The sequence below is a fragment of the Rhinopithecus bieti genome, unplaced genomic scaffold (assembly GCF_001698545.2).
Source record: "Rhinopithecus bieti isolate Rb0 unplaced genomic scaffold, ASM169854v2 scaffold_2574, whole genome shotgun sequence".
NCBI lineage: Eukaryota > Metazoa > Chordata > Mammalia > Primates > Cercopithecidae > Rhinopithecus > Rhinopithecus bieti.
The window spans coordinates 4,385,441-4,411,512 of record NW_016804493.1 but is presented as its reverse complement, the minus strand read 5'-3'; the positions used below and the strand labels follow the sequence as shown (position 1 = coordinate 4,411,512).

At 46.0% G+C, this 26,072-nt stretch overlaps 1 protein-coding gene across 5 annotated transcripts; it reads right to left on the bottom strand.

Annotated features, from left to right (window-relative positions):
* Positions 1-567: 567 nt before the first annotated feature.
* On the bottom strand, positions 568-24,154 carry ADAT1 (adenosine deaminase tRNA specific 1). Of its 5 annotated transcripts, none has more exons than XM_017868672.1 (11): positions 24,068-24,154; positions 23,226-23,287; positions 21,442-21,631; positions 21,077-21,145; positions 19,026-19,080; positions 17,017-17,147; positions 11,868-12,486; positions 10,050-10,195; positions 9,392-9,491; positions 4,076-4,162; positions 568-988 (listed from the first exon to the last, which is right to left on the bottom strand). In XM_017868672.1, exons 3-11 carry the CDS (start codon positions 21,608-21,610, stop codon positions 856-858), a joined length of 1,509 nt encoding a protein of 502 aa, XP_017724161.1. In that variant the 5' UTR covers positions 21,611-21,631; positions 23,226-23,287; positions 24,068-24,154; the 3' UTR covers positions 568-855. The 5 variants fall into 5 exon arrangements, with proteins under 5 accessions (XP_017724161.1, XP_017724164.1, XP_017724160.1 ...); XM_017868675.1 differs by having other exon boundaries at positions 24,026-24,072; XM_017868671.1 differs by lacking the exon at positions 24,068-24,154 and adding an exon at positions 23,526-24,061 and having other exon boundaries at positions 23,226-23,415.
* Between the last annotated feature and the right edge of the window lie 1,918 nt (positions 24,155-26,072).

Below are 26,072 nucleotides of genomic sequence, written 5' to 3'. Positions count from 1 at the left end.
CCACCTTTTGGCTTTTTGGACAGAATTCTTTCAACTGTAAGTCAGAAAACCAACACAAATAGGCTTAATCAAAATAACGATAGGAATTTGTCTCACATAATTGATGTCTAGGGTGGGCACTGGCTTCAGGCATCTAAACAGTGTTACTAGATCTTTGATTCTCTTGGCTGTTTCCTTTGTTGCCTTCATTCTTTGCTGGCTTTCTCTAGGTAGTAGGAAAAGATGGCTGTCGGCAGTCCCATGATGACTCTTACAGCTCCAGATCAAAACAGACAGCCTTTCCTGATACCTCTGAGAACAATTCCAGGGCAGTCCAGGGCTGGCTCACAGGCTATTCCTAGAGCCAGGGAGTAAGGTTAGCTTCAGCCAAGTCTGAGGCACAGAGCAGGATCACTCAAGAATGGAAAAAGAATGGCTCCTCGAAGGAAGAAAGGCTGGGAATACAAAATATATGTTCGCTATGCTAGGCAAAGCTGTAAAACTTGCAGAGTGTCAAACATCATTTCAGCTCAATAAATATTTGCTGAATCAATGTAGGAACCCATAAAACAGAGCTGCTGTGGAGTACTTTTAAAGCATCATGTTCCAAACCCTGATTTCATATTTTAGAGAAGCAATAAAACACAATGGAAGTCAGATAGCGAGGTCATTAGTGAGATGCCATTTTAGCAGAGAGCTACTTCAATCAAGTATAACCTGCTCTAAGTTCCAGATTCCATCTGTATTACACAACAGAGATGCAGTGCTCAGAAAGAATATTCCCTGATTTAACCATCAAAAAAGCTAAGACTTGTCCTGTGTGAAGGAAGGCAGTTCAGGATGAAGGGTCCTGCTACCAGAGCAAACATTTCCTTCTCACTTGAACTGGTGATAATCCGGTGGGTTTCTGATCCAGGATCCAAACGCCTGCTTCCGGAGTGTGCTCCAGGCTTCCTGGTAAGAGGACGCAGCCTCCTTGTAATCTTGGTAGGTATCCAGCTTCTGCACCCTAATGCACACAGGCCACCAAATACACAGATTCTTACTGAATAGCACACCCTGGGGACCACCAGACACCTGAGCAAGCAACTAGACAGACTTGTAATGAGAGACTCAGGAAGAGGAGTTCAGTATGCTTGTGTGAAAGTGGATCATACAAACGACGTTATTCTTGTCATACTCAAGTAAAACAGAGGCGAGAAGCCAGGGGTAAAAAGCACTCAGGGCGCGTAACATTGCTCCAAGAATGCATTCTCTGCAAGCCTGGCTGCTAAAATTGCCTGCCAGTTTTATCTAGCAGCTACTGAACCAACCTGCTGCAGACTGTAAGAACAGTTTCACCCAAAGCCGTCACTTGGCAGCTCCTCATAACTTTACTCATGCCGCTGAACTTTCTTGAACAATATGTTACATTTTTTTTTTGAAAAATAAAGCCTCGGCCGGGCGCAGTAGCTCAAGCCTGTAATCCCAGCACTTTGGGAGGCCAAGACGGGCGGATCACGAGGTCAGGAGATCGAGACCATCCTGGCTAACACGGTGAAAGCCCGTCTCTACTAAAAAATACAAAAAACTAGCCAGGCGAGGTGGTGGGCGCCTGTAGTCCCAGCTACTCGGGAGGCTGAGGCAGGAGAATGGCGTAAACCCGGGAGGCGGAGCTTGCAGTGAACTGAGATCCGGCCACTGCACTCTAGCCCGGGCGACAGAGCGAGACTCCGTCTCAAAAAAAGAAAAAAAAAAAGAAAAGAAAAATAAAGCCTCTAACCTTCCCTTTGTTCTTCAGACACACTGAAGACCACCCAGTCTGTGTATGTCTTGAATTTCAATTCTTGTATCCCAAATAAAACATTAAATTTAGAGATTTGTCTTTACATTTTTATTTTGACTTCTGACACTTTCCTAGAGCAACTCTGTGTCCTTTGTAGGGAATTCATGAGACAGCAACGTGAATTAAAACAGTTAAGAATGAACAGAATTCTAGGTTTCTATGGTCCTAGTGGAATCAGATAAAATAAAAATAATTGTCTACTTTTTTGGTTTAAAAGTTTTCCAGGTGAGGCATGGTGGCTCACGCCTGTAATCCCAGCACTTTGGACTTTGGAAGGCCGAGGCGGGCGGATCCTCTGAGGTCAGGAGTTTGAGACCAGCCTGGCCATCATGGTGAAACTCCGTCTCTACTAAAAATACAAAATTAGCTGGGCATGGTGGCAGGCGCCTGTAGTCCCAGCTACCTGGGAGGCTGAGGCAGGAGAATCACTTGAACACGGGAAGCGGAGGTTCCTGTAAGCTAAGATTGTGCCACTGTATTACATAGCCTGGGCGACAGAGCGAGACACTGTCTCCAAAAAAAAAAAAAAAAAAAAGTAACTACCAGTTATCAAAACCCTACTACAAACTAGGCTCTTGGTCATATGCAACACTTCCCTTAATCGTCTCAGCTACCCTGTCTCAAAAACAAACAAACAAACATGCCGGGCATGGTGGCTCATGTCTGTAATTCTGGCACTTTAGGAGGCTGAGGCGGGTGGATCACCTGAGGTCAGGAGTTCAAGACCAGCCTGGTCAACATGGTGAAACCCTATCCCTACTAAAAATACAAAAAATTAGTCGGGCGTGGTGGCATGCACCTATAATCCCAGCTACTCTGGAGACTGAGGCAGGAAAATCACTTGAACCTGGGGAGGCGGAGGTTGCAGTGAGCTGAGGTTGCAACACTGCATTCCAGCCTGGTTAACAGGAGCAAAACTCCGTCTTAGAAGTATCTCCTTACCTCAATTCAGATTTGACATATAGAATATATGGAAACCCAAGAAAGAAGCCAACTGACCACAGATGCATCACTTCAGTATGCGTGATGGTGATGACAAGTGGCCAGCCTCTTCATATAGAAGCTTCTAGCTACTCCTTACTTTCCCCACTGGCATATAATGAAGGATTCACTTGGTCTTTGTCACCAGTTCCTGGGAGCCTCTAAACTTTGGAGTTTCTGGAAGTGTCTTTGTCATGCATGGCAGATCTCTCTGATCACACGTGAGTTTATGTTTGACCAGGTAACTCATGGTGGGCCCCCGAGATAGTTTCAGGATGATACTGGTCATGCCGGAAAGACCAGCCACGTAGAGAATTAGGGCTCTGAGACACGTGATATCAGTTTGACCTCTTGGGAGAGGCGGGGGTTGGAGATAAAGTTCAATCACATCATGTGGCCAATAAATCAATCATAATAGCTAATGAAACGCTAACAAAAACTTTGGACACTGATGTCTGAGTGAGATTCCTGGTTGGTGATGGACAGCAATGTGCTGGGAAGGTGATGTGTCCTGAGGACACGGAAGCTCTGCCTTTGGGACCCTCACACATCTTACTATATCCCTTACTATATCTCTCTCCTTTTGGCTAGTACTGATCTGTAGCCTTCATAATAAAATTTTAATGGCAACTATAGTGCTTTTCTGAGTTCTGAGAGATGTTCTAGTGAATAATTGAACATGAGGGGGAGTGGAGACACTCAAATTTGCAGCCAGCTGGTCAGAAGTACGGGTGGTTTGGGGCCCTCCTTCACTTGCGGCAGGTGTCTGAAATGAAGGCAGTTTTGTGGGAACTGTGTCCTTCACCTGTGAGACTTCACCTAACTCTAGATGGTCACTGTCAGAACGTCACTGCACCCACCTACTTGTTCCCAAGAGTGGTTTTCAAGTTCTCTACATTTTTGTTTGAAGAGCAATTTAAGTCATGGAGCTGCAAGTTCAAAAAGAAAAGAGAAGAGTAACACTTGTAACAGAATATATTGCTCTTAGAACACTCCATTTCCACAGTGATCTCCATCTAGAGGTGGAATCAAAGGAGGGTCTGGAATGGCCAAGCCCCAGTTCTATCCTTAGTTTTTTATAACTCTATACCACCAAACTACCCATCCTCTGCATCTCAGATCATGCACGTATCTGCAAATAGGGTTATGGGGAAAGAAGAACCTGTGGTCAACAATAAGTGCCACAGGCTTGCCAAACCACTACTCCTGCCAGAGCTTCTTGCTACTCAGAAGCCAGAATCAAAACAGATGTCTTCCTAAATATGAGAAAACAAAGGTCAATAGCATCACCTGAGGGAGTCTGGCCACTTGTCCCTTGCAATTCTGCTTAGCAGCTTCTGGAATGATCTAAACAGTTCCACTTTGCTGATTTGGGATCTGTTTGGAAAAAGAAGGCAAAGATGATTTATTAAGTGTTTAGTATGTTCCAAGCCCCTATCACAAAGGATGCCAGGCTTCACACGGTTTTTAGGTTTGAAGATTTCACTTGTATTTGGTGAGGAGAAAATCCAGACCTGGATGTCTGATTAGGGTGAGGTACAAAAATGAGTCTAACCTTAAGAAATGTCATCAGCGGTGGGATCATTAAAGTGACAAGCCCAAATGGGTACCCTGAGGTGCAATTACAGAATTTTGCCCCAGGATATCTGTAAGACACTTCTGGCTGCCTCCTTTCAAGGGAGCTGGGTTTACAAGAAATTGAAAGCTTTGTTTCAGAGACGTGAGTGCTGTTCCCTGTGTGAACCATCATTATAAAATCCATGAGCCGCCTGAGGCAGAATCCCTGGACTTCTGCCATGGGCATCACAGCCTTTAGAGACCAAGCGTTTGCTCCTAAACAACACAATTCTGGGTGGAGGTCATGGTTTGGAATACTTAAGGAAGTGAGTGTTGATTCTTTATGAGCCCACCCAGGCCTTCGTGGTTGCCTTCTTTTCCCTCATGTACACAATTCACGAGCTGCATCTAGAAACTGGGAAATGCTGTGTGTACCAACAACGTGCAGTCTCTTTCACACACCACACCCTGCATCACCCCAGCAGACCAGCAGATCACACCCTCAGCGTGGACACCGTGACCATAACTGCTACACACCCTGCATCACCCCAGCAGACCAGCAGATCGCACCCTCAGCGTGGACACTGTGACCATAACTGCTACACACCCTGCATCACCCCAGCAGACCACACCCTCAGCGTGGACACAGTGACCATAACTGGTCCACACCCTGCATCACCCCAGCAGACCGCACCCTCAGCGTGGACACTGTGACCATAAATGGTACACACCCTGCATCATCCCAGCAGATCGCACCCTCAGTGTGGACACCATGACCGTAACTGGTACATGTGAAATAGGGAATTATGGAATCTGTACAAAATCTCCCTTACCTGGCTGGAACCCAGCCTGCTTCAGGAACTGCTGCTTCAAGGGGAACCCTGAGCCCTCAGACACTGCTCTCCCAAGGCCTTAGCTGGAGTGGCTGCTGGCACTCAGGAAGATGAGGCCATTTTAGCATGAAAACAAAGCAAAAATTAATGGAACTCTCATGAACAAATTAAAGAAAAATAATATAATTAGAGATGGCCAGACACGGTGGCTCATGCCTATAATCCCAGCACCTTAGGAGGCTGAGGTGAGTGAGCAGATCATCTGAGGTCAGGAGTTCGAGACTAGCGTGGCTAACATGGTAAAACCCTGTCTCTACTAAAAATACAAAAACTAGCTGGGCGTGGTGGCGCATGCCTGTAATCCCAGCTACTCAGGAGGCTGAAGTACAAGAATCACTTGAACCCAGGAGGCGGAGGTTGCAGCGAGCCGAGACTGTGCCAGTGCCCTCCAACCTGGGTGACAGAGTGAGATTCTGTATCAAAAAAAAATATACATACACACACACACACACACACACACACACACGTACACATATATAACTATGGGGAAAATATATGCAACGAAAGCATTTAGCAGAATTCAACATCCTTTGAATTATTAAAAACCTTTTGACAAACTAGGACTCGCGAAAAGTACTTAAATTTATAAAGGGCAACTATAAAAAACCTATAGCAAATGTATGTCCTTAAAATCAGGAATAGGACAAGGGGTACTTGCTATCACCGCTTTTATTCAGCATTATACAGAAGGTTCTGGCCAGCAGAACAAAAAAGAAAGAGAAGTGAAAAACAAAAACCAAGTCATCATCTGCAGATGATTTTGAAATTGTCAGTTCTAGTCAACACAGTAACATAAGATAAATAAATAAAAGGAACAGGAGATCGGAAAGAAACACTACAGTTGACCCTTGGACAACACAGGTTTGAACTGTGTGGGTCCACTTACACACAGATTTTCTTCTGCCTCTGCAACCCCTGAGATAGCAAGACCAAAGCCTCTTCTTCTCCTCCTCCCCCTCAGCCTACTCAACATGAAGATGATGAAGATAAAGACCTTTAAGATGATCCAGTTCTACTTAATGAATAAATATATTTTCTATTCTTTATGCTTTTCTCTCTTTTATTTTTTTTGAGAGGAGTCTCACTCTGTGGCCCAGGCTGGAGTGCAGTGGCGTGATCTCGGCTCACTGCAACCTCTGCCTCTTATGTTCAAGCAATTCTCCTGCCTTGGCCTCCCAAGTAGCTGGGATTACAGGCGCGCACCATCAAGCCCAGCTAATTTTGGTATTTTTAGTAGAGACAAGGTTTCGCCATGTTGGCCAGACTGGTCTTTAACTCCTGACCTCAAGTAATCTGTCTGCCTCAGCCTCCCAAAGTGCTGGGATTACAGATGTGAGCCACAGCAGCCGGCCTATTCCTTATGATTTTCTCAATAACATTTTATTTTCTTTAGTTTGCTTTATTATAAGAATACACATATAATACACATAACATACATAATATGTGTTAATTGACTGTTTATGTCAAGGCTTCTGGTCAACAACAGGCTTGATGTTTTTGGAGAGCCAAAAGTTATATGCAGATATTTGACTGCAAGGGGGGTTGGCACCACTAACACCCGCATTGTTCAAAAGTCAGCTGTATTTGTACATGATGGTCTACATTTAAAAAGTGCCAGAAGAGGCTGGGTGTGGTGGCTTATATCTGTAACCCCAGCACTTTGGGAGGCTGAGGCGGCTGGATCACCTGAGGTCAGGAGTTCAAGACCAGCCTGCCCAACATGGTAAAATCCCATCGCTACTAAAAATACAAAAAATTAGCTGGGCTTGATGGCAGGTGTCTATAATCCCAGCTACTCGGGAGCCTGAGGCAGGAAAATTGCTTGAACCTGGGAGGCAGAGGTTGCAGTGAGCTGAGATTGTGCCACTGCACTCCAGCCTGGGCGATAAGAGTGAAACTCTGTCTCAAAAAGAAAAAAAAATCCCCAAATCCCAAAAGAATCCCCAAATTGGTAGAATTATTATTATTTTGGGTTTTTGTTGTTGTTATTGTTTGTTTTTTTAGCGATGGGGGGGGGTCTCATTTTGTTGCCCAGGCTGGTCTCGAACTCCTGGCTTCAAGTAATCCTCCAGCTCAGCCTCCCAAAGTGCTGGGATTATAGGAGTAGAATTATTATTCTAGTGATAATGGTAAGGTTAGTGTTTTTATCTAGCAACCAACAGTAATTGCCACAAAGAGGAACAAAAGCTTAATTGCAACAGCAATAACCAGAAAATGGGATAAAAGCTACCTAAAATAGCACCTGTGATAGCCAAACTCCAGAATGGTCCCCAGTGATTCTTGCCTCCTGGTATTCATGCCCCTTTGCAATCCCCTCCCACACTTAATAGGGCTGATCTGAATAATCATTAAGATATTACAGGTAGACTGTGGCTTCTGAGGCTAGGTCATGAAAGACACCGTGGCTTCTGCTTTGCTCTCCTGGATTGCCTGTTCTGGGGGAAGCCAGCCACGGGTCGTGAAGCTGAATACTCTGGTAGCCTTGTGGAGAGGCCCTTGTTATAAGGAACTGAAACCTCCTGCCAATAGCTGACACTGACCTGTCAGCCATGCGAGGGAACCATTTTGGAACTGGATCTTTGAGCCCCAGTCAAGTCTTCAGATGACTGCAGCCGTGGCTGCCATAATGGACCGCAATTTCATAAATTGCTGGGCCACAATTACTTAGCTAAGCTCCTCCTCAACTCCAGAGCCACATAAACCATGTGAAATAATAAATGTATATTATTGTTTTAAGCTGTTATTTTGGGGGTAATCTGTTATATACAAACAGATAACTAATATACATTCAGGGAATACATCTAATACAAGATGTGAAAGATTTATATAAGAAAGCCATAAAACTTACTGAAGTTTATGAAAGAAGACCTCAATAAGAGAACACTCGAAAACTACCAGTTATAGGCCGGGTGCGGTGGCTCATGCTTGTAACCCCAGCACTTTGGGAGGCCGAGGTGGGCAGATCACAAGGTCAGGAATTCAAGACCTGCCTGGCCAACATAGTGAAACCCCGTCTCTACTAAAAATGCAAAAAAAATTAGCTGGGCGTGCTGGTGGGCATCTGTAGTACCAGCTACTTGGGAGGCTGCAGAGAGACAGATGGCTAATAAGTACATAAAAAGATGCTAAACACCGTTTGTCATTAGGGAAATGCAAATCAATGAGGCTGGGCGAGATGGCACACACCTGTAATCCCAGCATTTTGGGAGGCTGAGGCGGGCGGATCACTTGAGGTCAGGAGTTTGAGACCAGCCTGGCCAACGTGGCAAAACCCCTCTCTACTAAAAATATAAGAATTAGCCGGTGTGGTAGTGCATGCCTGTAATCTCAGCTACTAGGGAGGCTGAGACAGGAGAACTGCTTGAACCCAGGGGGCAGAGGTTGCAGTGAGCTGAGATTTTGCCACTGCACTCCAGCTTTGGAGATAGAACAAGACTCCATCTCAAAAAAAAAAGACTGTAATGAGATACCATTGCACACCCACTAGAATGACTACAATAAAAAAGACAATAACAAGTGTTGTAAAGGATTCAGGGTAATTGGAACTCTTATAGATTACTGGTAGAACATAAAATGGTACAGCTGCTATGGAAAACAGTTTAGCAGTTCCTCAAAAAGTTAAACATAACAATTACCATATGACCGAGTGACTACTACTCCTAGGTACACCCAAGAAAATTGAAAACATATGGCCATGCAAAAAGTGGTACTGAAATGTTCATAGTTCTGCATAGCAGCACTGCTCACAATAGCCAAAGAGTGATACAACCTGAAAGTCCACCCATGAATGAACAGCAAACAAAATGTGGTATATCCACAGTATGGGATATTATTCAGGTCATGAACAGTAATGAAGTACTGATACAGCTACCTCATGGAGGTACCTCCAAAACACCATGCTAAGTGAAAGAAGCCAGACACAAAAGGTCATATACTATGTGATTCCAATGATAGAAAATGTCCAGAATAGACAAATCCACGGAGACAGGAAGTAAATTAAGTAAATTAGAGGTTTCCAAGGGTTGAGGAGAGCAAGGGATAGGCAGTGACTGCTAATGGATATAGTTGTTCTTTTTGGGGTAAAAAAATGTTCTAGAATTAGACAGTGGTAAAGTGTGAGTTCACAGCCACCATCTCCTGCCCCAGTATGCTGTACCTTGCCTGAAGACTTCCAATTGTTTTCTTTGTTGTTCCCTGTGGAAAGCCATTGGCAGTAACATCCAAAGGCTGCTGAGGAACTGCACTCCAGCTGATGGCTATGAAAACGTAAGAGTCAAAATGAAAAAAAAAAGAAAAAAGAAAAGGTAAGAGTCTAGGGTTAAAACTGTTCAATTTCCTGTGAATGTCAGAAGTATTTTAATAAAAATATTTCTCTGACTCTACAGACCCATGAGAGCTGGATATGATGTCACCAGCAATGACTGCTACTTGGATGCTTGGCCTCCAGGGTATAGTAGCCTAAGTGGTTCATAATTCATTATAATTATGATAGTTAACAATCACTGAGGATTTATTATTTGCTGGGCACAGAGTAAATCCATTAAATAGAATTTCTCACTGAATCTTCCCAATAACCCTGATAAATGATATTCTTCTAATCTGAAGACAAAGAAACTGAGGCCAAGGGAAGGTAAATAACATGCCAGGGGTCACAAGAGCATAAACCTGACCTAGTATGGGTGTCTCTAAAGCTCACACTGCTGGCCACTAGAGTGGTGAACTGCCTTCCTAGGCTGGGAGGATGTGGACACTCCAAGGCCACTTTCAATCAGGGGAGCAGTTACTCCAGGGCAGGTCTAACCTGGATCTCTTACCTGCCCCACAAGGAACAAGTCGACCTGGGCTGTCAGCCCTTTTGGCCTGTACTGCACAGCGGCTCTGTTCAAATAGTAAATCTGACTGCAGTATTTTTAGTTCTTGAACTCCAAAGCCTTTTGGTAAAGCAGATACATTCTGACACCTAAATGTAGAGGGAAAATGCATTCAGTTTAGGCGCAAGCCTAGAGAAAACAGTATCTAGGGTTGTGGCTCACATCATCACCCCTGAGCCTCAGCAGGTGTGATTTGTTTATTTATTTGGGCTTCGCCCTGCCCTCATTTACTAGAGCATTGAGTTTGGCTGCCTCCTTTAGGGAGACCACACTTGAGTGGTCATCCTTTGACTTTTATCTTAAAAAAAATTAAAACTAATGTTCAGGGCAGGGTGAGGTGGCTCACACCTATAATCCCAACACTTTGGCAGGCTAAGTGGGAGCAGTGCTTAAAACCAGGAGTTCAAGACCAGCCTGGGTAACCCAACAACAACCCGTCTCTACAAAAAAAATTTAAAAATCAGCCAAGTGTGGTGGCTTGTGCCTATAATCTTAGCTATTCGGAAGGCTGAGGCAGGAGGATCACTTGAGCCCAGGAACTGGAGGCTGTAGTAAACTCTGATCGTACCGCTGCACTCCAGCCTGGGTGAGACTCAGTGAAACTTTGTTGCTACAAAAACATTTTGAAAACCCCAAACTAATGTTTAGGGTTAAAAAACATATATAATGGCAATGTATGTATGCTGTAGGAAAATTAGAAAATACAGTAAAAACAAGAAAAAAACCACCCATAATACTACAACTCAGATTATTAATAATACCTTGCTGTTCATCCTCTTACAATTTTCCTACGTGTGTATGTATTTTAGACCAAAATTGGCTTTTTATCTTCTAAACTGTTCTTTAACCACTATGAACATGTTTCCACATTAAATATTCATCAATATTATTATTATTTTATTTGAGACAGGGTCTGTCACCCAGGCCGGAGTACAATGGAGCGATATTGGTTCACCGCATCCTTATCTTCCCAGGATCAGGTGATCCTCCTGCGTCAGCTTCCCTATTAGCTAGGACTACAGGTGTGTGCCACCACATCCGGCTAGTTTTTGTATTTTTTGTAGAGACGGGGTTTCCCCATGTTACCTAGGCTGGTCTAGAACTTTTGGGCTCAAGCAGTCTGCTCCCCTCGACCTCCCAAAGTGCCGGGATTACAGTCATGAGCCACCATGCCCAGCCATTCATCAATATTATTTTTAACAACAACAAAGAAAACAATTTCCTATTACTGGGCATTTCAGCTGTTTACTTTTCCTTTTTTAAAAAAATTAGTAGCCGGGTGCGGTGGCTCACACCTGTAATCCTAGTACTCTGGGAGGCTGAGGTGGGTGGATCACCTGAGGTCAGGAATTTGAGACCAGCCTGACCTGGTTGGTCATGGAGTGCCTGACCAACACGGTGAAACCCCGTCTCTACTAAAAATACAAAAATTAGCTGGGCATGGTGGCACACGCCTGTAGTCCCAGCTACTCATGAAGCTGAGGCAGGAGAATCACTTGAACCCGGGAGGCGGAGGCTGCAGGAGTCGAGAGCACACCACTGCACTCCAGCCTGGGTGACAGAGCAAGACTCCATCTCAAAAACAAACAAACAAAAATTATATACAAAGCTAAATGTTCAAATACTTTATTTCCTTAAGACAAATTCCTGGAAGTGGAACTGCTGGATCAAAAGGTATGGCGATGCTTAATGTTCTTAGGCCCTACTCTCAGACTGCCTCTTGGAATGACTGTTCCAATTGAGCCCTCCCTACCCTCTCACCTTCCAGTCAGTGCTCTCTGCATGGCTTCCTGGCTGTATGGGCACTTCCCAATGACCACAGCTGACAGGTAGATAGGCTCTTCCAGGAAGTGCATCAACAGTGCCCCTTGGCATCCGAGGACATTCCATCGGGCCATCTTGTCACTGCAGGACATGGAGCGTGTTCTGTCTCCACGGCCTGGCTTCACTCGGAGCAGCCCCACCTGGTGAAACGCAGCACCAGGCTTCCCGGAGTCTCCAGCTTCTCCAGGTACACATTTGGCTCCAGTTCTATAAACGTCTATCACTTTGGCACTACCAGGGGCTATTCTGGTGACAGCAGCCAGTCCCTCTACAGTGAGATTACAGCTGTTGATGCCTGGTGAGACTGGGCCACTTTCCTGCTTGCCAAAACTCTGATGGTGAGCGGCTCCATTGGTGACCTCCCCGGCCGCAGTCACAGGCTCAAGCCTCATCTTTTTGGTTACAGGATTGTCAGGGTCTTCACATTTTCTTTCATTTCCAGGAGCTTCCAGGTTACTGCTGGCTTCTACTGATGAGTTGCTGGCCCAATCTCTGATGACAGGACAGCAAGGCTGATCTTCAAACTCAAGCATCGGAATGATGGAGGCATCCCCACCTGCAGAGAATGAACCCCCTCCCTTAAACAAATGGTTCTCAAGTGAGGTCCCTGGACCAGCCACAGTGGGATCTCTTGGGAATTCATCAGAACTGCAAACTCTTGGGACCCACAGTAGACCTGCTGAATCAGAAACTCTGGAGGCACAGCCCAGCCGTGTGTATCTAACAAGCTCTCCAGGTGATTCTGATGCAAGCTCAAGTTTGAGAACTACTGACTTCATCTATTCTCCCAGCTGACCTGAGATGAGTTAAGAGCACAGGCACAAACTTCCCTAATAAGAATTCTCTGGGGCTCTTGTAGAAGAATCGATGCTGGACCCAGTGAGTTGGAATTTCTGGAGAAGGGTATGCAAAACGGAATATTTTAACCAAGATCTGAGATAATTTTTATCTCTAGGAAGTTTTGGAAACACGGGTTTAGACCAGGGTTCTCAAGCACTGTACTAATGACATTTTTTTGAGATGCAGTCTGGCTCTGTCACCCAGGCTGGAGTGCAGTGGTGCCATCTTGCCTCACTGCAATCTCTGCCTCCTGGGTTCAAGTGATTCTCCTGCCTCAGCCTCCTGAGTAGCTGGGATTACACGCGCACATCACCATGCCTGGCTAAATTTTGTATTTTTAGTAGAGACAAGGTTTCACCATGTTGGCCAGTCTGGTCTTGAACTCCTGATCTCAAATGATCTGCCTGCCTTGGCCTCCCAAAGTGCTAGGATTACAGGCATGAGCCAACGTGTGTCGCCACTAATGACACTTTGGACTGTATTACTTTTTGCTGTGGGGGCTGTCCTACATATTATAGGATATTTAGCAGCATACCTGGTCTCTACCTACTAGATGCCAATAGCACTACCAGTCCCAGTATGAAAATAAAGAATGTCTCCAGATGTTGCCAAAAGTATCCTGGGGAGCTAAACTTTCCAAATTGAGAACTACTGGCTTAGAATGAACAAGGTTTCCCAAGTGCATTTTGTGGAATGCTATTCTCTAAGATGCTTTGGAAAACAAAAGTGGTTGGTTTCTTTCATAAAGAAATTTGGCAGGCAGGGCGCAGTGGCTCATGCCTGTAATTCCAGCACTTTGGGAGGCCAAGGTGGGCGGATCACGAGCTGACGAGTTCAAGACCAGCCTGGCCAATACGGTGAAACCGTCTCTACTAAGAATACAAAAATTAGCTGGGCGCGGTGGCGGCACCTGTAGTCCCAGCTACTCGGGAGGCTGAGGTAGGAGAATCGCTTGAACCTGGGAGGCGGAAGTTGCAGTGAGCAGAGAATGCGCCACTGCACTCCAGCCTGGGCGACAGAGGGAGATTCCATCTCAAAAAAAAGGAAAAGAAATTTGGCAGCCATTGCTCAAAATTGCTCAAAATTGGAGATTTTATGATGCATGGCCCCACAGTAAAGACTCTAAAAGTAAATTACACACCTAGTGTAAACCAGTGTTTCCAAAATTTCCAGTGTTCCCTCTTGCTGGTTTAGAGATTTCTGATCTCCTCTGTCCTTATAGGAAACTGAAGAAAACTAGAGGTAAGAACCACAGCTCTCCCTTGAGAAGGGAAATATTTCTTCAAACACTAACCTAATGAATGTTGCTTTTCTAAAGCGTATAAATAATACATCTGTAATCTTTATAACTCAAGAGTGGGACAGGCAAGAGATACAGAAGTGGGAATATATCTGGAGAGGTTGGCTGGCTAACTTCCAGAGACCTCACAAGGTCACAGTGACTTTGGAGAACTCACCAGGGTCCATCTCCCACGCTGCAGGGTTGGAGATTGATCTTGACAGAATGCCTGAATGCAAGAGCCTGACTCATGCTAATAAAACTCATAGTAAGAGCCTGAAGTAGCTAACCCAGTCAACAAATTATTAATTAGTAATAGGATGTAAATGCCAAGGGAGCCAGAGAGTCACATTCTCTAGGTAATGTTCTTTCTCTCTGCAGACAAACGCTGGGAAGACATCACATTTTAAAAGATTACCAGCAAAATTCGCAGATTTTTAAGATGAGCAGAGGGTTGCCAACTTTTTTTTCCATCAAGGAGGATCTTTAAAAATCTCAATTACTGGCTAGGCACGGTGGCTCACACCTGTAATCTCAGCACTTTGGGAGGCCAAGGCGGGCGAATCACTTGAGGTCAGGAGTTCGAGAACAGCCTGGCCAACGTGGTGAAACACAGTTCTACTAAAAATACAAAACAATTAGCTGGATGTGGTGGTGCATGCCTGTAATCCCACCTACTTGGGAGGCTAAGGCAGGAGAACTGCCTGAACCCGGGAGGTGGAGGTTACAATGAACCGAGATTGAGAAAAAAAAAAAAATTCAATCACCATCACTTAAAAAAAAAATAACTCTCACATCCTTTAAAGTGAAAGAAATTAGTTTTGCAAAATTCACTACATAGTCTTGAGCTTTCTTGTTTTTTCATGGACTGTTCTCACAGATCAGCACCTGTATGCAGACCACTGACTTCTGGAGTTTGATTAGGGCATAATCACACTCCGTAAATGTCCAGTATTTTGGCTTCCCTGGGCCACACTGGAAGAATAAAAATTGTCTTGGGCCACACACAACACAATACACGAACACAAACGATAGTTGATGAACTAAAAAAAAAAAAAAAAAATCGCAAGAAAAATCTCACAACGTTTTAAGAAAGTTTAAGAATTTGTCTTGGGTCACATTCAAAGCCGTCCTGGGCCCGCGTGTAACCAGGCGGGCCGTGGGTTAGGTAGTTTGGATTAGGCCATCAGGCTGTGATCCTCAGATGCATCTTTCTGCACAATAAGGCTATACCTGTCACTGGGATCGCCCTGGTCCTAGCTACTCAATGTGTGGTCTACAGGCCCACCCCGCTGGCATGCTTTGGGAGTTGGCTAGAAATGCAGAACCTCAGGCCCCACTCCAGACCTAATGAATCTGAATCTGCATGTTCCCCAGGAGATTCCTGTGCATATTACAGCTCGAGAGGAGCTGATTAGGAAACATCCTTTGGGCCTTGGACTAGGGCCCTTACAGCTAAGAATAGAGCGTGGATGGGCGCTGCCTACCTCTGTGTGTCATTTTTCTGGGCTTTGACTCAACTCTTTTCTCATACTCTTTCCTTCTTTCTTTCTTTTTTTTTTTTGGATGGAGTCTTGCCCTGTCATCCAGGCTGGAGTGCAATGGTGCAATCTCGGCTCACTGCAACCTCTGCCTCCTGGGTTCAAACGATTCTCCTGCCTCAGCCTCCCGAGTAGCTGGGATTACAGGCATGCACCACCATGCCCAGCTAATTTTGTATATATAGTAGAGACACGGTTTCTCCACGTTGGTCAGGCTGGTCTGGAACTCCTCACCTCAGGTGATCCGTCCACCTTGGCCTCCCAAAGTGTTGTGATTACAGGTATGAGCCACCGTGTAATTGGTCTCATTCTTTCTTAAGTTGTGTCTGTATTTTCAATTGGCGTTATGATCAAATCTAGACAGCTATTCTATTTCTTCATAGTGATTTCTTATCTCTGCTCTAATTGCATGTGTTAGTTTTAAAGCTTAAAAGTTTTAAAGTTTAATTTTATTTCCTTATTTCAAAGCTTTTAGGGTGAGAAAATTTTGCTGCCATCCTGAGTTGTTATCCACAAAAGGTAGCAGTTATTTTCAATTTTTAAGAAAGAAAAACAAAAGGTAGAAATGACGCCCCTTTCACCCCAGGCTAGGTCTTCCCGTCTTACGCAACCATAGTACCCGAACATACCCTTATAACCCATCAAAATTTACCCTAACCATGACTGTCTACATTCCCTAAAAGACTACGAAGGTAAGTAATGTGCTAGTCTTTTTTTTTTTTTTTGAGACGGAGTCTCGCTCTGTCGCCCGGGCTGGAGTGCAGTGACCAGATCTCAGCTCACTGCAAGCTCCGCCTCCCGGGTTTACGCCATTCTCCTGCCTCAGCCTCCCGAGTAGCTGGGACTACAGGCGCCTGCCACCTCGCCCGGCTAGTTTTTTGTATTTTTTAGTAGAGACGGGGTTTCACCGTGTTAGCCAGGATGGTCTCGATCTCCTGACCTCGTGATCCGCCCATCTCGGCCTCCCAAAGTGCTGGGATTACAGGCTTGAGCCACCGCGCCCGGCCAGTAATGTGCTAGTCTTATTCACTTCTGTATACTCAGTATGTCATATCGTGCCTGACAAACAGCAGAAAGTATTTGTTCAACGACTGAATCAATGACATGAGTTTTAGGATAAGTTACTATAGGACTTCTAAGCCCCATGTTGGCTTCACATCTTGTGAGGTTTCAGCCTTATGCCCCTAATCCTGATTCTGAGAATTGACTAATAGTGTGAGTGACACTCTATACCCCTTGCCTCTGTCTTCTCTTTAGGTGAAACCTTTAGAAATGATTAGGTACACTGGCCTGTCATAAAAAGGCACTGTCACTACTTGTGGCTACTTCAGCCATTAGTGTTTTTCAGGAAAAACCTATCTATGGCTAACACAACCATAAGGAAGTAGTCCATGTAACATTAATCCAAAGGCTTGAATATACTTACAGGGTGTGTGGCTGGAGAAAAACACGAAAATGAGGTCTCGTCTGAGTTTCCACAGTCCTTTTTGAGTTCCTGGGACAAAGATGCTATCCTCTTTCAGGGTGGCTGCCAACTGGAGTTGATGGAGAAGGTACCTAAGGGTTGCAAGATGTTATTAGGATGAACAACCAATCTCTGTGGTTGGCCGGGCGCGGTGGCTCAAGCCTGTAATCCCAGCACTTTGGGAGGCCGAGACGGGCGGATCACGAGGTCAGGAGATCGAGACCATCCTGGCTAACACGGTGAAACCCCATCTCTACTAAAATACAAAAAACTAGCCGGGCGTGGTGGTGGGCGCCTGTAGTCCCAGCTGCTCGGGAGGCTGAGGCAGGAGAATGGGGTAAACCCGGGAGGCAGAGCTTGCAGTGAGCTGAGATCCGGCCACTGCACTCCAGCCTGGGCGACAGAGCAAGACTCCGTCTCAAAAAAAAAAAAAAAAAAAAAAAAAAAAAAAAAAAAACTCTGTGGTTAAGGGGAAAGCCTCTGGTACGGTGATTACTAAGACAGCAGTACTGTAGACTAGTGGGACTGGTAGGGGTTGGGAATTATGAGAATGCTCTAGACCAGTGATTCTCAAAATGTGGTCCCTGCACCAACAGCATCAGCATTACCTGGGAATTTGTTAGACCTCCAAATTTCAACTTGCCTCGGTTGCTCACATCTATAACCCCAGCTACTTGGGAGACTGAGGCAGGAGGACTGCTTAAACCCCAGAGTTTGAGGCTGTAGTGAGCTATGATTGTGCCACTGTACTTCAACTTGGGTGAGAAAGTGAGACTCCATTTTTTTTTTTAAGAAAAAAAAAAAGAAAAGAAACTCAATTGCTGAGGTTCCACCCTAGATCTGCTGAATCAGAGTCTCTGTGGTGGGCTCAGCAATCCGGGTTTTAACAAGCCTTCCAGGTTCTTCTGATGCACAGTCAAGTTTGAGAACCACTAGTCCAGTCAGGCATGCGGCTCATGCCTGTAAATCCAGCACTTTAGGAGGCCAAGGCAGGAAGATTGTTTGAGCCCAGGAATCTAAGACCAGCCTGGGTAGCATAGTGACACCCTGTCTCTAAGGCTGCAATGAGCTGAGATAACATCACTGCACTCTAGCCTAGGTGAGAGAGCAAGACCCAGTGTCAAAAAAAAAAAAAAAAAAAAAAAAAAAAAAAAAAAAAAAAAAAAAAAGAACACCACTAGTCAAGACCACATTGCTACTCAAAGTGTAGTTTATAGACTAATATAATCTGTATTACCTAGGAGCTTATTAGAAATGTAAATTCCAGGCGAGGCGTGGTGGCTCACGCCTGTAATCCCAGCACTTTGGGAGGCTGAGGCGTGTGGATAACGATGTCAAGAGTTTGAAACCAACAGGGCCAGCATGGTGAAACTCCATCTCTACTAAAAATACAAAAAATCAGTTGAGGATGGTGGCGCATGCCTGTAGTCTCAGCTACTTGGGAGGCTGAGGCAGGAGAAATGCTTGAACCCAGCAGGCGGAAGTTGCAGTGAGCCAAGATTGTGCCACTGCACTCCAGCCTGGGCAACAGAGCAAGACTCCGTCTCAAAAACAAACAAACAAACAAACAAAAAACCCCAAAAAAACAAAAACGGCCAGGCACAGTGGCTCACGCCTTGTAATCCCAGCACCTTGGGAGGCTGAGGTGGGCAGATCACAAGGTCAGGAAATCGAGACCTTCCTAGCTAACACGATGAAACCCCGTCTCTACTAAAAATACAGAAAAAGAAAATTAGCCAGGCGTGGTGGTGGGTGCCTGTAGTCCCAGCTACTCGGGAGGCTGAGGCAGAAGAATGACATGAACCTGGGAGGTGGAGCTTGCAGTGAGCCGAGATAGCACCACTGCATTCCAGCCTGGGCGACAGAGCAAGACTCCGTCTCAAAAACAAACAAACAAACAAAAAAACCCCGGAAATTCCAGGACTCCCACCCCAGCCCTGCTGAACCATACTCTGGGGATGTGGCTTTACCTTTGGAAACTCCTTCTGGCTATGACCTCAGCATGGCTATCATTGAGGATGTCTCCTGTGGCAAAGATAGGATACTAGGTGAAGACATATGGAAGCTGGAGAGGCTCTGGTTCCTAGAGGCAGAACACAGCAGTTCCACCAGCACCCAGGATGGCCATGTAGCTCCTGGAGAGCTTTGTCAGAAGGTACCACAATCACGAATAACAATGCATTGGCTGCAGGGTTTCTCAACCCAGCACTGTAGACATTTTGGGCCAGAAAATTCTTTGTTGTGGGGCGTCTATCCCAAACACTGTAGACTGTTTATTAGTAGTATTCCTGGCCTCTACCCATGAGATGCCACTAGCACCCCACCCTCAGTTGTGACAACTACAAATGTCTCCAGACATTGCCAAATGTCCTCTGGGGTGCAAATCACCCCCAGCTGAGAAACACTAATTTATAGAAAAACCTTATCTGGAGAACAAGTGTCCAGATCTTTTGTATAGAGGTATCATACTTGTGCTCATGGTGATACAATTCCATCTAATCCAATCCACAGTGATCCTGGAACAGGTTCCTTATATACAGGCAAGAACAATGGTGGAAGCCAACTCAAAGAGGAACCTGCTAGCTAGAAGAAGAGGTAAGGATCCCAGGTCTCGGCCAGTCACGCAGTGGCTCATGCCTGTAATCCCAGCACTTTGGGAGGCCAAGGCAGGAGGACAGCTTGAGGCTGGGAGTTTGAGACCAGCCTCGCCAACACAGTTAGACCAAGTCTCTACAAAATAAAAACGAAAAAAATTAGCTGGGCATGGTGGTGCACACCTGTAGTCCAGCTACTCAGGAGGCTGAACGGGAGGATCACTTGAGCCCAGGAGTTCAAGGCTGCAGTGAGCGATGATGGTGCCACTGTACTCCAGTGAGACCCTGTCTCCTAAAAAAAAAAGAGGCTGGGAGCAGTGGCTCACGCCTGTAATCCCAGCACTTTGGGAGGCCGAGACGGGCGGATCATGAGGTCAAAAGATCGAGACCATCCTGACTAACATGGTAAAACCCATCTCTACTAAAAAATACAAAAAAACTAGCCCGGCGAGGTGGTGGGCGCCTGTAGTCCCAGCTACTCGGGAGGCTGAGGCAGGAGAATGGTGCAAACCTGGGAGGCGGAGCTTGCAGTGAGCTGAGATCCAGCCACTGCACTCTAGCCTAGCAAGAACTCCTGTCGCCAAAAAAAAAAAAAAAAAAAAAAAAAAGAAAACCAAAACAAACAAATAAAGAACCCGCCACGATCTCTAAGAAATTGAAAGGCAATTTCATATTCTTGTGAGGCCCAAAGCTTCCTGTACATATCAAGACTGCTTGCGCAGGATGCGGTGGCCTCACGCCCTTTAATCCTAGCACTTTGGGAGACGGCCAATGCGGGCAGATCACCTGAGGTCAGGAGGTCAAGACCAAAAAGTTTGGCAGCATGGTGAAACCCCATGTCTACTAAGCAAAAATACAAAAATTAGCCAGGGCAGCGATGGGCAGGTGCCTTTGTAATCCCGCAGCTACTTGGGAAGGCTGAGGTGGGAGAATCCGGCTTAAAACCCGCAGGAAGGGGAGGTTGTAGAGCCAGTGAGTCGAAGATGGTGCCATTGCACATCCAGCCGGGAGCGACAGAGTGAGACTCCAACAAAAAAAAAAAAAAAAAAAAAAAAAAAGAATTGCTTTCTAGGGGGCCCTTCAAGGAAACGCACTAGAAACCACTCAAGCTGCATCCTGTACCTGCTACAGAGCCCCAAAGCCTTCCAGATCCAATGTGGAACAGCTAAGCCCAGGGAATCTGGTTTTAGCATGAAAATACTGGCTAGCTTTCAGTTACTCGGAAAGCATGTTCCTAGAGGCCTCTGCTTTGATGGTGGATTTCCATTCTCCAAGTGAGTACCGTCCTTCCAACTGGACTGACAGTCAGTAGGAAACAAATGCCATGCACCTCAACTGACATGGCCCTTCTTCTCTGACAAGGAGAGTAAAACACGGGCACTGGTTTCCAAAGCTAAATCTTTGTTTCTACTCCCACCCATGCTTACCGCTCTTCCTCATTTTGGACTGGCCTATGCATTTTGTTCCCGTTCCCATTGAGACAACTTCCTTTGTCACTGTGGGGAAAAAACAAATCGTGTGAGTTCTGAGAAACAGAATGTTCCCCAGTGCTCAGGTGTAATCAGCCTGCACACTCCTCCAGGAGATTCTCAGAGGCCCACTCAACCAAGCCCTGCGGTTCCAGCACGGTGGTCTCCCACCATCAGAGGTACTATGCCACCTAGCGGAGCACAAGCACACATGCCTAACATCGTAGTTCACACCCTACCCGCGACTGTCCCTGCACAGTACAGCAATGTATAATTTTATCATTTTCCACAGTGAGGAGCGTGCCAAGGAGAAGAAGTCTCACCTTGTGCCGGCTTATCAGGGGTGTCGCAGTCCTGGTCAGCTGGACATTGTATCTTCACCACAGCTGCCAACAATGTCCACTCATGGTTTGGCTCAGGCTTCCCCTTCTTGGGCAGCCTGATGCCATAGTGCTCATAGCACAGCAGAGCAATCTCATCCGCGGTCCACATGGTCTGAGCTAGTGCTGAGACCTTGATCAAAAACCACAACCATCAGAAGTACGGAAAGGAGAACCAGTGTATGATGCTACAGCCTCTCATATCCATGCTTCGAGTCTTTCAAATGGAGCCCAACTAGTCAGACTGAGGTTTCCCTGTCTGGAACTCTACGGATCATCTTCTCCTACTATCTCCCTGCCCCCTTTTCATCTTTAATGAAAGATCAAAGAAACCCCAAATTCTACCAATCCCCCAAAATATTGTTTCAAGTTTTTTTTAAATGTTAGGTATCTGATACATTTCTAACAAGTCTGCATCCTCTACTCCACATTAAAGGACACGAGCACGAGAAGGAAATGTCCTCAGTACTCCAATTTTCACTGGAAACAGCATGTAAAGGATTGCAGACTCACTTGCTTTGGGCAGACCCTCACTGTATAAGGTTTATCTTTCTGGGCAGATGTTCTTATCTGTCCCCTTTTTCCAGGCATTTTATTTTTCTCTTTTTTCGCCTACAGCAGAGTGGTTCTCTACCGCCCTCGAGTAAATCCCCACTGAGATGTTTCTCAGCAGTTATGTGTTCTCATAGAGCTCTACTTAAGGGTGTGGGCTTTGGAGTCAACTTTTCTGGGTTCTAATTTTGGCTTTCCCACAAATTAACTGTGATGCTGAATAGACTACTTAACCTTTCTGTGTCTGTTTCCTCATCTGTCAAAATAGTGATAATAATAATATCTAACCTATTTAGATTACTGTGAAGATTAAATAATACTTAGGGTTACTGTGAGGGTTAAATAATACTTATAAAAAGCAACTGCTACAATGTTGAGCATAATGAAGGTCAACCGTGATTACTATTACAAGAAATAACATTTGATGATTTTCCTGGTTAATTTGCCTTTAGCTACTTGGTGGTGCGGGTGAAAGGGGGAGGGCTGTAATAGGCATAGAAAGCCATGAAGAAAAAAACCATCAAGCAGATCCCTAGGATACTTTGCAGGGAAATCTCACTCTTGGCCCTTATCAATGCTCACTAGATACATCCTGACCTAATTTGGACTCAATACACAAAAAGCCTCTTAGTAGAAAATGAGCTTGTATGGTGGTAGACATAGCTAAGCATTGTAAAACAAAACTGAAGGCCGGGCGCGGTGGCTCACCAAAGGTCAGGAGTTTGAGACCTGCCTGGCCAACGTGGTGAAACCCTGTCTCTACTGAAAATACAAAAATTAGCCGGGCGTGATGACGTGTGCCTGTAGTCCCAGCTACTCGGGAGGCTGAAGCAGGAGAATCGCTTGAACCCGGGAGGCGGAGGTCGCAACGAGCCGAGATTGTGCCACTGCACTCCAGGCTGGGTGACAGAGGGAGACTCCGTCTCAAAAAAACAAGGCTTTCTTGAGTCCCAGTTCAGGTAGCTTTTGAAAGATGGTATTGCTATGAATCTCCCTGCAGCGCAATGTGCAGGCTTCCTACTGTAGCGAACGATAATGGTAAATCAGACCATAGTGATTTCAAACAAAAATTTGCAGGAAGTGAGACACGGTGACCTGAAAGTCAGAGGGCCAGCACAAGCCTTGTCAAAAGAAAGCACAGGGGATCCTAGAATCCTCATTTGGAAGGGACTCACCTCTCATTTCTAGGGAGACATCACAAGGCAGTATAGTTTATGAAGACCACCTGGCCATCGACCTGAAATTAAACCAGAGGTGCAATTCACAAACCTCAATAGCCAAGGCAGGTAGAAGTTGCCAGAAGCAACGGTGACTTCCTAAAACGAAGCAGCCCAGAACGCCATCACCTCACTCAGGTAGTTGAGTCTGAATGGGCATGCACAATTGTTGGAATGAATAAATGTTCTGCTACACTGGGTCCATTATAATTCGAGCCTAAACCCCCTCCTAGATCTTGAAAAACTTGAAGAACTTACTAGCTGGAAATAACAGCTCAGTTAAACAGGCATGTATTTGCCCACAAGACCGCATCTCTGAACAGTTTCAACAAGCGAAAAAACTGACGTCCTTTCCAAAGAAAAGGAAATCGGCTGCCAGGGGAGAAAAGGCTTTAGCGATGCTCGGAAGTAGGGACTCCTGCTTCACGCTGCCTCCCTTCCTAATACTTCCGGAAGCAGAGCCCCTTCCCAGCCGCTGGAGAAGCCCGGGTGGGACCCCAAGTCGGCCAGTTACAGGACGGGAGGCGCCAGGCAAGGCACTGAGGTCGTGCAGTGGGAACAGCGTGAGCGCCTGACCCACTAGGTCCTGAGGCTGCCAGGCCAGAGGCCCCGCGCCCGCTCGCAGCAGGAGCTCTTCACGCGCCGGCTGCTGACAGTTCCAGGCGTGAAGCGCCTTCCCACGTGAAATGCGTCCCGGAAGATACGGTCCTCACAACCTCTTCCCTCAAACAGACTCGGTAAAGTTAGTCCAGATGCACCTGCCCCGTCTCCCCACTGCCTCGCTGACTTCGCCCTCCCACCTCCACGGCACGCGCCTCAGAAATAGCCAGGAGACTCCGTCTGCGAGACGGACGTGACGTCACAACGCCGCCAGTTCCTTCCGGCTCCCGCCCCCAGAGGCGCGCAGTGCATGCCGGGCCTTGTAGTTTTTCCGGGGAGTCGGTGCCAGGGCCGAGATTCCCGCGCTTCAAGTCCCGCAGCCGGGGCAGCATCTTAGGGATGCGTGAAACCGGATGATGGGAGCCGCCTGCTGGCTTAGATATGCCTTCAACTAGAACTAGAATGATCTATCTTGCAGCACTACCCTGAATTTTTTTTTTTTTTTTTTTTTTTGAGGCGTAGTCTCGCTCTGTTGCTCAGGCTGGAGGGTTAAGGCGCGATCTCGGCTCACTGCAACCTTCGCCTCCCGGTTCAAGCGGGTCTCCTGACTAGGCTGAATTTCTATCTATAACATCACTGTCCAATAGATACATAATTCGAATCATATAAGTAATCTAAAAATTTCCAGTAGCTGGCCGGGCGCGGTGGCTCAAGCCTGTAATCCCAGCACTTTGGGAGGTGAGACGGGCGGATCGCGAGGTCAGGAGATCGAGACCATCCTGGCTAACACGGTGAAACCCCGTCTGGAACTGGAACTGGAAAAAAAAATTTCCAGTAGCTTCATTGAAAAAGTCAAAATAGAAACAATCAGATATTTTATTTAACCCACACATCCCAAATAGTATTATTTCAACATATAATCAAAAATTTTTTTGAGATGGAGTCTTGCTTTGTCGCCCAGGCTGGAGTTGCAGTGGCGCAATCTGGGATTGTAATCTGGGATTACAGATGCTTGCCATCACTCTGGCTAATTTTTGTTATTTTTAGTAGAGACGGGGTTTCGCCATGTTATGTAGGCTGGTCTTGAACTCCTGACCTCAAGTGATCCGCCCGCCTCGACCTCCCAAAGTGCTGGGATTACAAGCAGGAGTCACGACGTCTGATCTCTCTCTCTCTCTCTCTCTCTATATATATATATACACACACACACATATATGTGTATAAATACTTCTGTTTTTAATGCAAAGTTTAAAAAATCAGATATATGTATGTGTGTATACATATATATGTATATTCTTTTTTTTTGAGACGGAGTCTTGCTCTGTCACTCAGGCTGGAGTGCAGTGGCGCGATCTCGGCTCACTCTAAGCTCCGCCTCTCAGGTTGACGCCATTCTCCTGCCTCAGCCTCCCAAGTAGCTGGGACTACAGGCTCCCGCCACCACGCCTGGCTAAGTTTTTGTATTTTTAGTAGAGACGGGGTTTCACCGTGTTAGCCAGGATGGTTTCGATCTCCTGACCTCATGATCCGCCCGCCTTGGCCTCCCAAGGTGCTGGGATTACAGGTGTGAGCCACCGTGCCCGGCCGCCCAGTATCAATATTTTAAAAAAATACTTAGGTTCTGTTCTGTTTTTAATGCGAAGTTTAAAAAATCTGATGTGTGTTACGCTTAGAATACATCCCAATTTGGACCAGCCACATTTCAGATGCTGTATAGTTGCATGTGGCTAGTGGCTACTGTAGTACAGTACTACTACAGTGTAGTGGACAGGTCTAAAAACCTTTGGATTGCCAGGAATAGGTAATATAGCTGTCTGGATAGTTCAGGGGGCTTTGTCACCCAGTAACTGAATGCCTCTATTACTAAAATGAAATAATTCATTTTCTTTGTTAGCCCTCAAAAATGTATGCAAATGCCGGCCGGGCGCGGTGGCTCAAGCCTGTAATCCCAGCACTTTGGGAGGCCGAGGCGGGCGGATCACGAGGTCAGGAGATCGAGACCATCCTGGCTAACACGGTGAAACCCCGTCTCTACTAAAAAAATACAAAAAACTAGCCGGGCAAGGTGGCGGGCGCCTGTAGTCCCAGCTACTCGGGAGGCTGAGGCAGGAGAATGGCGTAAACCCGGGAGGCGGAGTTTGCAGTGAGCTGAGATCTGGCCACTGCACTCCAGCCTGGGTAACAGAGTGAGACTCCTTCTCAAAA